The 13,774-nt window shown below is 42.4% G+C and overlaps 1 protein-coding gene across 2 annotated transcripts in view; it reads left to right on the top strand.

Annotated features, from left to right (window-relative positions):
• Window positions 1–13,567, top strand: part of LOC118333203 (putative methyltransferase NSUN7) — a 19,203-nt gene extending 5,636 nt beyond the window's left edge. Inside the window, exons 4-13 of one of the 2 annotated variants that reach the window (XM_035668746.1) lie at window positions 2,418–2,548; window positions 2,658–2,810; window positions 3,478–3,661; window positions 4,572–4,806; window positions 5,425–5,568; window positions 6,034–6,135; window positions 7,600–7,735; window positions 8,298–8,421; window positions 12,576–12,843; window positions 13,071–13,567. In XM_035668746.1, coding sequence (XP_035524639.1) covers window positions 2,418–2,548; window positions 2,658–2,810; window positions 3,478–3,661; window positions 4,572–4,806; window positions 5,425–5,568; window positions 6,034–6,135; window positions 7,600–7,735; window positions 8,298–8,421; window positions 12,576–12,843; window positions 13,071–13,468 — 1,875 coding nt within the window. In that variant the 3' untranslated portion in view covers window positions 13,469–13,567. The remainder of the gene's footprint in view (window positions 1–2,417; window positions 2,549–2,657; window positions 2,811–3,477; window positions 3,662–4,571; window positions 4,807–5,424; window positions 5,569–6,033; window positions 6,136–7,599; window positions 7,736–8,297; window positions 8,422–12,575; window positions 12,844–13,070) is intronic. The other variant, XM_035668748.1, reaches the window with a different exon arrangement.
• Window positions 13,568–13,774: the final 207 nt, after the last annotated feature.

Here is a 13,774-nt window from a genome sequence, read left to right as displayed (position 1 = left end):
TTTAGGAGTTTACCATGCTGTTCCTTTGTTTATAGCTTTGTTTACCTCGTGCTGTTTCTTTTGACAGCGCTTCGCTCAGTGCTCTCCAATATTCATGTCATGCCTGTAATACTCCACTTGGTCTTTGTTCTGTCTCTAGACCTCTCATCAGACCAGCAATATTGATGTATTACACTGATAAACTCCTTTCATCAACTCACAAAGCACCTCTTCTTTTATATTCCCTACCCTAATCAGCGACAATCGCTCCCTGTGGAGTAGCACATCTCAAAGGTACTACGTGGCAGAATGTGCCTTTTTGTTTATTGCTTTTCTCAAACAAAAAACCCCTTTAATTAATGATGAAATCAAAACGCCGTAGCAACCTAGGGGCTGTTTTTATTCTGCACGGTGTCCATCCTATATATGTCCTCGAACCAGTGCGCTGAATGTTATTAGTCATACTAAGGCTTTGCGATGTAGGCGTGAAACAAACAAAGATTCCCTGCACATTCTCTGTGAACCAGCGGCTGTTAGACAGAAGAAAAACACTCTGCTACTCAAATGAAGAGGTATCCTCTGGTGGAGATTGGCATGTGCTTTTGCCCTACTTTTAACATTCCACATAAAAGGAGCTGTGGAAAGAGGCGGGCTGCTCTAGCGTTCTTCCCTAACAGTCTGGATGGTGATAAAACATGCACAAAGCCAGTCTGCGTGCACAAAGCTGGTAGAGAAGAAGAGTAATGAAAGCAAGAGGTGGTGAATGTGAAAACACAAAACAAAGCTGTCACCGAGTATACAGATTGCAGACAACTAATGTCTACTTCAGTGAGGGCGCAAATATATACAGACATTAATACACGTGAATTGTGTTTGCAAAGCAATCCGCACTCCGACTCATACAGTACATTCACACTGTAGCCTCGTGAAATATGGCCCTGGGTGAAATGAATGGGTCTCCCTATGTGTTGGTGGCAGGTCGTTACTCTGCGTCCCTCTGGCGAGACAATAAAGCCCCGACACAATGAGACAGTCTTTAGAACTCACTCTCACCTCCTTTTACACTGCCGGCATCTATAAAGTTCAACCTTGATAGAGAGAGGAGAAAGAGGGAATAGGCGGGCTTAAAAAAGGGCGGTACGTGAGGGTTTTGGGGGGACAGAATGAAGATTTTGATAGACTTGCGTCCTGAAAAAGCCCTAAACGCATTTGATCACAGCGGAGAGAGAAAATTAAGCTTAAATCCTGTGGAGGACAGACATGAGTCCACGAGTCTGAGTGACAAAGTAGATGTGAGTGCTGTAAAATGAGCCTTATAAAACTTTAATTACATCTCCTATCTACTTGAAAATAGTTTACATTGTAGTTTTCTCTCTCTCTAATGTTAAAAATCAACAAATCAACTGCGAACTCATCAGTGGAACATGTTTATGTCTTATCTTCTCATAATACTTGATTGAATTTTATCATTAGCCAAGTTTAGCCTGTACTTTTTAGCAGCATTAACACTAACAATATTTTTAAATCCAGTTTGTGTTCATGTGATGAAATTGAAAATGAGTCGAAGTAAAGTGAGCTCAAGTCCATTTCTTATGTCACCGACCTGCATCTGCAGTAACCAAACACAGTCGGCATGTTTACTGTTGGCCAGTCTTCCCACCATGAGACACAGTTGCCAGGCAACTTAATGACTGGGAATTTCCCCAGACCCAAGGGTTTAACCTTGGTAAAGAGCAAGTGGAAATTGAGGTAGAGAGATGAGAGAGAAGTGGAGGGCCACAACCTGTTTCTGAAACCGACCTTTCCAAAAATGAAATGAATAGCCCCTGGAATGAATAATAAGTGTTGGCTAATTCCTTAGCTGCCGCATAAACCCTCGTGGCGCTCGAGCTTCTCGGCCCATTAGCCCAGTCGTGAGGGTGTTGCAAGCTGTTGCAGCCGTGGAACGCCATCTGCCACTAGTGCGGCTGGTGCCCTCCCACCCTTAGGGACAGAGAGGGGGAGAGGGAGAGGGAGAGAGAGAGAGAGAGAGAGAGAGGGTAGGGAGCTGAAGGGATGGAGATAATTGAAGAGGAGGAGAGGTAGAGACGTAACTCAGGCTTCCTCCGATGTTTAATTAAGTGGCAGCAGTCGGGTCATGGCAGGACATCCTTGAGCAACTGTGTGTGTTAGTTTCTGCAAACTGGATAATTAAGTCATTAGGTAACCAAAATAGAGCAATTGCCAGTACACTGAATCAAACAATGTCAGATAGTGTTGTAGATACAGTATGTACCATAAGCAGCTGACCTTTGAGGCATAAAACACCAATAAAAGCTTAAAAAAAGTTATGTTTTTCAGTTTGTCTATTGTCTCTATCCTTGTTCCTCCCTTTTCTTTATTCTTTTGTTAAAACAGAAATCACCAATTAACTGTATGTTCTTGTTCTTATGCTCCAGCCACAGGATCAGATGAGCCTCGTTGGTGTCATGCTCTATGACTTCCAGGACAGAAAGTTCCTCCCACGGGAACGCCAGGGGGACGAGGAGATCATACGGGAAGTTCGAGATGTCGAGAACTACCTCCTCAGGTGAGGACAAATAAATAAAATAATGACAAAAAACTTGAAGTGGAATTATAAAAGGGAGTACAAATAGATATAGATATACATATTTTTCTTTTGTATGTGTTTTGTTTAGGTTTAAAACCAAGCTGGCAGCCTCTTTGGCCCGCTGCAGGATCAAACATGATCTCTTGTCCATTGAGTGTATCTTGCCGGAGAGTGTGAAGACCATGCAGGAGCGATCAAGCAGCCTTCTGCTTTACGCATGGATCAACATGCTGAAGAGCAGGTCAGCTGAGCATCTACATACATAGACCACTCACTCACTCACTCACTCACACACACAGAAGCAGGTAACTAACCCCTGTACCTGCACACCTGTACAGGAACACAGGAATGCACTGTAAGCATGTATAGAGTGTGTGCTAGCCTCTACACACACACACTATTACATCTACACACAGACCTTTAACTTGGGGGGCTGCCTAATGTTTTATAGGCCAGGTGCCCGGCTGACATCCAATTAAACCCCTGTGTGTGTGTGTCTGTGTGTGTGTGTGTGTGTGTGTGTGTGTGTTCTAATATGTGTTCTTGCACGCGCCCTGACAGGCTGATTCGGTTAGGTGTAAATCCTGCTGCTGTGGACAGATTCAATCAGCAACAACCCTCAGCAAAGCTCTGGGACTGTTAAGGTCACCTGTTGGGACTAGTTGTGTGTGTGTGTGTGTGTGTGCGTGTGCATGTGTGTGAGCATGTGTGTACCCTAAATGGCTTTTATAGCACATTTTATTTCTAAGTCTTGTAAAAGGCCACATAGCAATTCTACACACTATTATTATCTATGATGACAGTCTTCCTCTTTCTTCTACCTCTCACCTTCTTCCCCCCTTCCCTCATCCCTTCTCTTGGGCTTCCTCTAATCTCTCTCTTCCCCCCCTCCTCTCCTTTGTTTCTAGCCTTGATGAGGTCCTAAGTGTGCTGAAGAGTGCGGGCTTCTCGCAGGTGAAATCGATTGGGCAGCTGGAGGGCCAGACCTTCTGCCAGGATCCCCACTGCGGGGATATACTGGTATTCCCTGCTCAGCTGAAGGCTCAGCTGTACTCCACCAAGCTGCTTAGCGACCACAAACTCATCATCCAGGTACAAGCTGCACGTAGAGAGAGAGAGAGATAGGAGGTTCCTTACAGGAGCAGCGTTCTCCCTGTAGACTTTAACATAGCTGTGGAAATCTGCTGAGCCCCATCAATCTTCTCTGATATTCATGATTTCACTTTGGTAATGGACTTGCTCGAACTGATTATAAGACTGAGATCCCTTATGCCAACTAAGATTAGTTTGCGCAGATACAAATATTTCACACCACTGCTTCTCATATTTCACCTCGTGCCATAAAGAATTCTCCGGTCTGGGAGGGGGAGAGCAGTTTAATCATTTAATTTCTCTTCCATTAAAGTCAAGCTGCCATACAAACTGCAAGCAGCACACAGCACCACAACACAATTAAATCAGATTTTGCAGCCAAATTCAATCAAATATTCAACACCGCTGCCTAATTAATCATCTCTCCTTCTCTCCATTTTATGAGCCTCCATCACACTTTCTCTCCTCTGTCTTTCCAAATGTCCTTGTTCTTCCCCACCCTGGTTTGTCTTTCCTGACAAACCCTGTGATACTAAGTACAGAAACTCAAGCCAGCCCAGTGGTTCCTCAGGGATACTTTCAGCACTATTTCCAGAGGGGACCCCATTGATTGAAGGACATCTCTCTTGTAATCTGACTGCACTGTTACTCTCCTTCTTCCTTTGTATTCCTCTTTTGCTCCTCTTGCCCTCAGTACCTGCTTTGCAACATCTGCTCCAAACTCCCTCTCCTCTCTCATCAATTCCCACCTCAATTCTATTTACTGCTCTCATACGGTGCAACTTACCCTCCTACTTTCTCTTATCCTTGTCTCATTAGTTTCCAGGGTGTATCTACCTGAACCTGAATCTAGAAATCAGTCTGTTGGTCTCTTTATCGAACTAATGCTTTTTGCTCAATGTGTCTGTAGGATAAATCTTGCAGCCTGGGCCCAAATGCAGTATGCTCCCTGCTGCCAGAGGAAGGAGGTGTTCTTATGGTGGGCTGCTTCTCCGGCCTCACTGTCTCCCACACTGCCTCCCTAATTGCAGAGAAACATAAAGCCGAGGGCAACAACCAGCCTACACTCTACGTTTGTGTCAGCGATCGTACAGACGCTCAGAGGGAGGAGTTACAGCAGGCTGTGACTGCCATGGGCTGCAAGAGTAGGCATAAAATGGATGTGTCCATGGGTGCAACTGTGTTTAGTATGAGAGGGAAAAAAGGAGACAGACAGATATGGAAGTAGACAACCCAGATGTCTATTTACTGTCCTTGTTTTCATGACTTCTTTGTCTTTATGTGTCTTTCATTTATAAGAGAGAATGGGAAACTGGTCACACTGGTCCATTATTTCTTCAAACTGCTATTTTTTAGCAAATGGACACTTAAAGTGAAGTGACTAAATTTTAACAAATGTGACAAATGTTTCATGAGCTGACCAATTACAACAAAGATTTAGGATATTTAGACAGAGCGCCAACAATCGGAACAAAAGAAATTATTGCCAGTTGTTTTTTTGTCAGCAAATTCTCAGACTCTTACCAGACAGTGATTCTGAGCTGTGAGTAAATATCATATGCTGATTGTGGCTGCCTTCTCAGCAAGTCATTAGGGAAACAATTAGGCACATGTGACGAAGCTGCCATTTTTGTAATTACAAGAGACGCCCTCAGGCAAGGTATTTTTCTACAAAGAAATATAGTGGGACTTTGTGAACAGATTTTAAGCATTGAGTAAATGTGTGTTTGTGGTTATAATTAAATTATGTGCATTCTTCTCAGACGTGAAGCTGATACCAGAGGACTTCCAGTCTTTGGACGGCAGTGACAAGCGACTTCAGAAGGTGCGCGTCATCCTCTTAACCCCCAAGTGTTCTGTGTCTGCAGTCAGCAACCCGGTTGAATTCATACTGCAAGAGAATGGAGGTACAAAGGCAAATTATGCAAATCCCTAACCCTGTGTAGTTCTACCACTTTCATATGTTCAAAAAAGTCGATAAATCTAAACGTTTTGTAGCTACAGTGGTATTTTAGGTTTAAAGAAAAAAAATCTACTAAGCCGTGATTTAATCCATAAATATATAACAGAAAAATTTCTAAGAGTCCCCATTACTTCTTTTTTTGTGTTTAAACAGAAGATGAGGAGCATTACTGTGAATAAAAAATTCCATTTCATCACTATGTTTGATGTTTTAAACATAATTACTGATGATCCACTCACAATCCTCTCGTAGGCTGCACATCCTAAACGTTCAAGCCCTTCCATCTTCTTATGTGGAGGTTATTTATAATAGAGTTGCTTATATATAACTCTTATATAACTTATAACTTGTTATCTCAGTTAATAAAACAGAGATTTTTCTCTGTTGAAATACTTCTTCGTTTTCTCAGACACAGACCTGCTGCAGGACTTATCACAGGGCTCCATAGCCCAGAGCAAACTGGAAGCTCTGGTAGCTCAGCAGAGGAAGGATATTGATCACGCCTTGAAGTGTGAGTGTCGAACCACCTGCTCTCATCTTGACATGCACACACACAAACACAGTCAGACACCATACGAGCTCACTCTGGAGCGCGTAGCCCCTCTCACCTTCTCTGACACAATGTAGTTTATACTTCCTAATTATCTAATCTAGCGTGCCTTTAGAATGAAGCCTGTGGTATCCCTGGGAGATCGTCTGAGTCTTAATTGGGAATGCTAATGTTGCTCTGCGCCGGTCAGACACAGTCTGCTGCAGCATTCCTTGCATATTTTAAACACTTGATTAGTGATCTGCTTTGTATTGCAAACATTCGGTAGAGCTGAATATAACAGATGGACCTACTTTACATCTTATTCTGTTCTTACATCTTATTATTATTATTATTATTCTATACACAACACAGTTATATTCTGCAGTCCTTGCTGCTCTGCTCAGTTGTGTTCTACGTGTTGTATTTTATCCCATTCAGTAGCGTGTTAATCGGTGTCCATGATCTACAGTCATTAGCCTCAGTCCGTCTTGTATTGTTCAGCGCTCTTCTTTCTGTGTTGGTCTGGGTCATGTTCATCGAGCAGGTGGGGTCTTTCTGTTAGGGGCAATGAAAACCAGCTCCTCTAATCACACCGCCATCGATCGGCCCTGGTCTACGTTTTTGCCAGTATAGATACTTTCTAATAGGACTGTTAATTAATGGTGGGTTTGTATCGAGTGCCCTGCCTTGGTTGAGTCGATGGTCTCATTTCAGTGTCTCTAGGCGCACGCATAGACAAATGCTCACACAGATGCACCTCCATAGCGTTTAATGTCCCAGCTGTGAGGTGGGTGTGCTGTAGAACAGGACACCTGAATGATAAATGTTTCTGCGTCACGCCTCAGTCCTCTCGTCTTTTTAACTCAGTTCCACTTCCTCAGAAGCAATATTTCACATTTGTTTGGAGCCGATTTGCCACATCCGAGCAGGTTTTATTTGTTATCAGCTCAGTGTTAATTGTTTCTGTCGGGCTATAATTAGTGAGCAAGAAAGAAATCAAAGCTCAAATGAAGGAAATCAAACGGCCGATAGCTTCACAAATCTACAAGCCAGCAGCAGTTGAGTAAGATGAGCCATGTACATACGTAAACAGCGCAAAGAAATTAATATTAAAGAGACATTTCTTCAAAGGAAGCGCTTGATGAGGAGGATGGCTCAGTTTGAATAATCAAATTTAATTGTCATAGAAAGAGAAGAAGAAACTTTTAAACTGAAAGTATGTGTCTGTCTTCTTGCTTTAATTGAACATGAAATTAGTTTGTTGTTTATGGATCTGGTCTCATGTCAGTGAAGCAGCTTTATTATAATTGTCTTTAAATAATTAGCCGAGGCCCTGTTCACCCTATTTAAAGTTAGTGTAGCATCAAAATAATTTTGAAAGTGTTATTTTAAGGTATTTTAAACGTACATACTGTTGCTTTAATGCACACATTTTTTGTATAGTCCCAAAGGTTTTGGCAGTGGTATACTCTACCTGTTCGTCATACCCAGAGGAGAATGCTGAGGTGGTGAGCAGAGCTCTGGAGCAAGCCAATGCCTACTCAGAGCAGGAGGGGGATCCAAAACAAGTTAACTTCAGGTCAGCCTCAGTCTCTGTACCTCAGTACCCTGGTACACTTTGTGCGTCTGTCTTTGTCATTGTCTTTCTTTGCCTGTTTGCCTCGCTGTCTGTCAGCCTTGCTGGGTTGTTTGTCCGTCTCCCTTCAGACAGGCTTCTGTCAAAGTCTCAGCACACCTCAGGCAGGAACTGAAGGAGATCCAGTGAAAATATAATCAAAGGTTCCATTTTATGTGTCTAAGTGCTGTGAAAAGGGCAGGAAAAAAGATTTTCAGACAGCTTGGCGTAGGCATACTTTGTATGTTTTGTGTGTGTGTGTGTTTGTGTGGTTTGAAGAACTTAAGACTTTTGAAGTTGTATCATTCCTGTAGACTTAACTCCTGACTGCAGTATGCTGGCCTGGCGTGCTAGCAAAGCCTCAGGCTATCATAAATAAAACACACATTATATTACTGGTATAGATCGCACTGGCTTTACCTAGATAACTGGTGGATTTATATGCATTTACTTACTGTTGTATTTTAAGCAGCTGTCCATATGTGTAATTTTGTATACTTTATTTTTCTGTGTGTGTTTCATCCAGGCTTAGTCCATCCCCGTTCAGCATTCCTCATCATGCAGAGGGCCCAGAGGAAACAGATCCCTTCTTCATGTTGGAGCCCTCTGAAGAGAGCAATGGCTGCTTCCTGGCTGTTCTCCACAGAGAGGTCAGCATCACATAAACAGAAAGCTCACAAAGCAAAGCAGTGGTTAACCCCAGTGAATTCACAAAGACAGCATGATATCTGCATCCTCGATATTTACTTTATTATTTCTCTCAACACTAGACTTATCTACCACAGGAAGTCTAGGGTCAATTTTTTATATTTTATTAGTCATGGTAGTGACCACCATGACTCAATGTTGAAGCCAATATAAACATTTTTGAGGAGCTGACAAGAAAGGATTGGCAGAACGTCCAACGTTTCTCTTACAATGCAAAGTCAAGATCTTCTTCCTCAAGATGCTCTATATGATCATTTTACTTCTTGAACATAATCTATTGTAACTTCAAAAAGTTGCTCCACCAGTCGACTGCTGCTGCTCCTTTCAGCTGGGGCAGCCAAAGAGACAGGCAGTGATAAATTTAGCTCATTTAGCATCTGGCCCTGGCAAGCTGTCTGGTTTTCAATGTCAGGAAAGATCCGACATTAGCCTTGGACCTAACCATTGGCTTTCCCAGTGTGATACCAAAGTGTTATTTGGCTGGCTGTTCATTGTGTGAGTGTTCAGTATTCAGAGTGTTTGAAATAGAACATATTTATTTTAGTATAATTTCTTATATGCATACAAACTATATACACATATAAATACGGTACAGTGAAACCTGAAGTTAAACATTGACTCATCCCTTATGACTGCTGAGGAACTCCATTATACTTCACTTGCTTTCTTCTGAGCTCAAAAGCTAATCTCGCAGTTGGCTCTCTCATGACACACAGACGCAGACACAGCAGAGAGAAGTTTGATTGGTGAGCTTTAAGACAAGTGTGGGAATTATGATGAAGCAGGTATCCTGTGCTGCCTGCTATCTGTCAGAAACAATTCATCCATGATCACACACTGAAGCATGTTTGTCTTTTAAGTGTAGAAACAGGGCCCTTTGAATGTCTATTTGTTTGGGAAGAAAGGAGAAGCAGGGAACTAGGCTACTGAAGATGAAATCAGGTGAAAATGAGCATCACAGGCTGTGACAGGTACTTGTTCAAACCCTTAAAACAGAAAAAAGGTAGAGGAGTGAAGAGTTCAGGCTGCTAGAAGAAATGAGAATGTCATCAGAGCCTAATTAGAAGAATCAGAAAGAGCGAGACGTAGGAGGAGAAGGTGGCAGAAAGAGTGTGAATGAATGCCAAAATGGTTTAGAAATAGAAATCAGGATCAGGATGAAATTACAGGATCAGAAGCGTGAGAGAGTGAGTTGATGTTAGCTTCAGGGCATTGCACTGCATGGAAACTGGATCTGTTTGTGTGTGAATATGTCTGTGAAGGTGTTTATTAACTACACTCTACACTCTTGAGTTTAACAGTTTCAACAAAGTCCATGCCTGAAAGAAGCTTCCTGGCTCTTTTATGAACACTAATAGACTTCTTTTACAGCCGTCATTTCCACATAAAATTGTAGGGTAAACACAGCTGTTACCTATGATATTAATTAAGATTCTGTTCTATTTAGGTCAAACAGAGTCAGGGTGCTGCTATTTTGCATGGTGGTTCACTGGAAAGACTCTGCTAAACTAAATGGGACAGAACCCTAATTAGTATCACCAGTGTTTACCTTAATATTTCATGTCAAAATGGCTGCTGTGAAAAAGGTCTGTTGGGATGCACTCTGTCGCTGTAGCTCTCTCTGTCAGGCTTTCATTACTTAATTAAGTTTCTCTTTCTGTTTTCCTACTTCAGCTAAACTGACCCTCTCTCCTTTATACTATCACCTGTCTCTCTCTCTCTCTCTGTCTAAACCTCTCTCCTCCTCTAACTCTTTATTATTTTCATTGGTGGTTGTTAAGTGAGACAGTAAGACTGTTACAGGAAGTAGGTCCAGCTCTAACCAGCTGTAAGTGCAGTGTGTTGCAGAGGATCTACAGGCTTGGTAAAGGTGCATCAGCAACTCTCATCGAGTCTGTGTGACTGGGATCCCCACATCCTCATAATCGACAACATACTCTCCCCACATTATGAAATCTACTCTTACGCTTATTAAGCCATCTTAACCCCACCGGGTGTGACGGAGCTCTCTCGCACTGTAGTTTCTGTTCCTCTCCAGCCATCCATCATGTTTTATACCTCCACAGATAGGAATGAAAAGATAATCAAACTGCTGTAATGGTGCCTCAAACAGGATTTTTTCCTCCCTATGTCTAATAAACTCAGCTAATCAAAAGTTATTGTGGCACTCTGAAAAGCGCCATAAAAATAGCAATTATATAAGTGTTTGACTGCTGTCTGGCTTACATTGACTGTCATAGCTGTGCACAGTAAAGTTCTTTATGAGGCCTCCATACAGAAACAGCTGGGAACAATAAACACAGTCAAGTGATGTGTTGCTGGCCTAATTTCCAGAGGAAACAGAGCACATCACAGGTGGGCTTTCCTCTCAAAGATCCCAGTCTCTGAAGGACGAATTAAGACAATATTAAAATGGGATCCAGATCCCTACACTTTTCAGTTGGACTTTATTTTCTTCATTGATTAGGATAAGTCTCATGAATTTGGATGTAGTTTGCGAGATATAGTGGTAGTAATGATTTTGACCTCCGTATGGGTTCAGCTCCAGGGTACGCTGTGGCAGCTAAGTTCAGCAGAGTGTTGAAGGAAATGAGAAATTTACAGAGTATGGCATAGTTGGTTAGTGAAGATGGAGAGGAAGTGAGATTTACAGGGGTGAGGGGGAAGCAAGGGAGGCAAGGGAGAGCGTCTGTTGAATAATTCAGCGCCCCCTGTCCGTATGAGTTAGCATCAATGAAGTTCAGGGCGTCCACCAAAGACTGCATTACAGCGGTGCTTCTGAAGCATGTTTACCTGTGTGTACAGAGCGTATCACCACAGTGCACGCACATGTGCAAAATACCCACTCCTTGTAATAACATACACACTTTACAGTATGCACGTACACACACCTGTGTACAGAGAAATACAAACACACATATACGCATTTGCATTAAAGTACAAGCAAGCACTTAAAAACAAAATACACACATAAACCCACACAGGCTGCATGTCCCCATAGTGTACACTGTGCTTGTGAATAATTCAGGCGTTGGGGAGAGCAGTTGGCTGCTGTGTGGGCTGGTGCTGAGACAGCAGGTGACCCTGCAGCCAGCAGCAAGGACATGGTGGCTCTCTCCTCTCCTCTCCTCTCCTCTCCTCTCTTTTACCAATATTACATATGGTGTACAGCACCTAGACCACTAATTCTCTATTTTTTGATACGGTAAACAAATGTATTTTTAGTGTATGCATTAAATTATAGAGGACTGCAAATCTTGTGGGAGCGGGTGGTCAAAAAATAAACTGCGGGATTTAGCGTTAACTTGAAGGAAGGAGATAACAAATGAAGATCAAAGCAGTTCATTACAATACAAAAACAAAGGATGGGGAAGTCTGACAAATGTATCAGTTGTTACTGACAGAGATGGAAACGAATTGGACTACAAATGTTCAAAAGTATTAGACTACACCACGTTCAAATCTGGCACTTCTGGTTGAGGTGACATACCAGCTCCTTTCTCCCAGGTCAAAGTGAGCTCTGTTTCAAAGAGAAAGCACTTCTTCTTCACCCGTAAAGGGATTATTGACACTTTGTGTTAGGTTTAAATGCAGAGGAGGAGAACGTGATTTCGCTATGTTATTACTGACAGGTATGCATCTCTTCATTAATAGTACACAGTAAAATAGAAGAGACAAAATCAATGGACCTCTATTATGCAGGCAGGAATGGTCTGAATGTTTGCAGGTGCAGGTGGAAGTGAAACACATACATTGCGGGAATGGGCTGTAATAGTCAGAAATACAGCAGGCACAGAAAACGGTTTGCTTAGTCTATCTAATAATGTGGATATATGATTACAGGGCAGATAAAGCACTGTATCGGCACACATTTCTACATTACTTTTTCATTATAAGAATGTACAATATTTCTTTACTTTATTCTGGAGTGTCTGGGTGGCCTGTCAGTTAGTTTAGTAATTTAGTCATTTATGGTACCTGGAGCGCTCGCTTTATGCTTCAGTATACAATATATTTCATTCACCAATACATGTACATCAACCTTACAATTATTTGGTCAGTAAATAAAATATATTGCTTTGTCACTTCTCAACAGCCTGAGCCAGTGGTTAAAGAGGCACCACACGAAGTGCTTGACAGGGCAAATGCCAAAGGCATACTGGACAGGATCGGTTCCAACCACCAGCTAACCAAAAAAGATCAGCATGGACATACCATCAGGATGACTAAAACAACCCATGCTCGCAACTCTCAGCCCAACCTCTCTGTTAGTATTCAATCCAAAAACCAAGAGACAAAGGGCAGCAACAGCACTACTTTGTGTGGACATCAGGAATTTACTAACAGGCGGCAGTCTACACAAGGTGGGTATTTCAGTCCTATATTTCAAGGGGTACATACGGCTGGAGACATTTTATAATTATATGCTTATTTGTTACCGCTAGTGGTATCAATCTTCTCTATTCCTGGCTAAGAGGAGTAACACTGAATACAGTTTGGTTTAAACAGAAGTAGTTCAATATCTAATGCTCTCAATGCTTTGGTCCGGTGCCCTACCTCCAACCTCTATCTCATTGTCTTTGTCCTTCAGGAACAGCCAAAGCAGTGCGCTTGCGGGCCTCAAAGAACACTGAGTCCAGCTCCTTCTCTTCCTCCAAACTAGAAAACAGCACCAGCAAGAAAAGCATCACCCCCGTATTCAACATTACAACTTCCACCACCACCCTGACTCCTGCCGCTCCTCCTTCTACCCCGCTGACCCCAGTTGTCCGTCCCCGCAGAGTTCCTCAGGAGGTGCTGAAGCCTGTGGTGCTCGTCCTGCCTCCCGTTCACTTCCCCAGCTTCTTCCCACCTCAGAACAACCGAACGGGATTCACCCCCAACTTCAACTACAACAAGTGGAGGGGCCCTACTCAAACTGTGCCCCTGTCCCGCTCCAGTGGTAGTCTCTCTAAGGATGCTATGGTTAAACCTCGGCCTCTTTTCTGAGCTCAAAACAACCCACATAAATATAAAAATTATTAAAAAAAAGTATTTACTTTTTTGCCAAATGCTTACCCAAATAAAGTCAGTAGTGTCTAATGCCAACATGTATACAGTGTTATTGAACTGCCAGATTACATAGAGCATGTGAAAATGTAAGTCACCTTAAGTGCTTCTAGAGCCATTATTACTTGTCATTAATACAATGTCGTTATCACAGTGTCTTTGTGTAGCATAAAGAACAACCTTGCCACATTCAGAATATAATAAAACTGCATATATTTATAGGGCTGGGCTAATGTCATTTGAATG

Source organism: Morone saxatilis, unplaced genomic scaffold, assembly GCF_004916995.1.
Source record: "Morone saxatilis isolate NCDOM2014 unplaced genomic scaffold, NCSU_SB_2.0 Contig22, whole genome shotgun sequence".
NCBI lineage: Eukaryota > Metazoa > Chordata > Actinopteri > Moronidae > Morone > Morone saxatilis.
The sequence above is the reverse complement of the archived record's forward strand: the minus strand, read 5'-3'. Positions and strand labels throughout refer to the sequence as shown.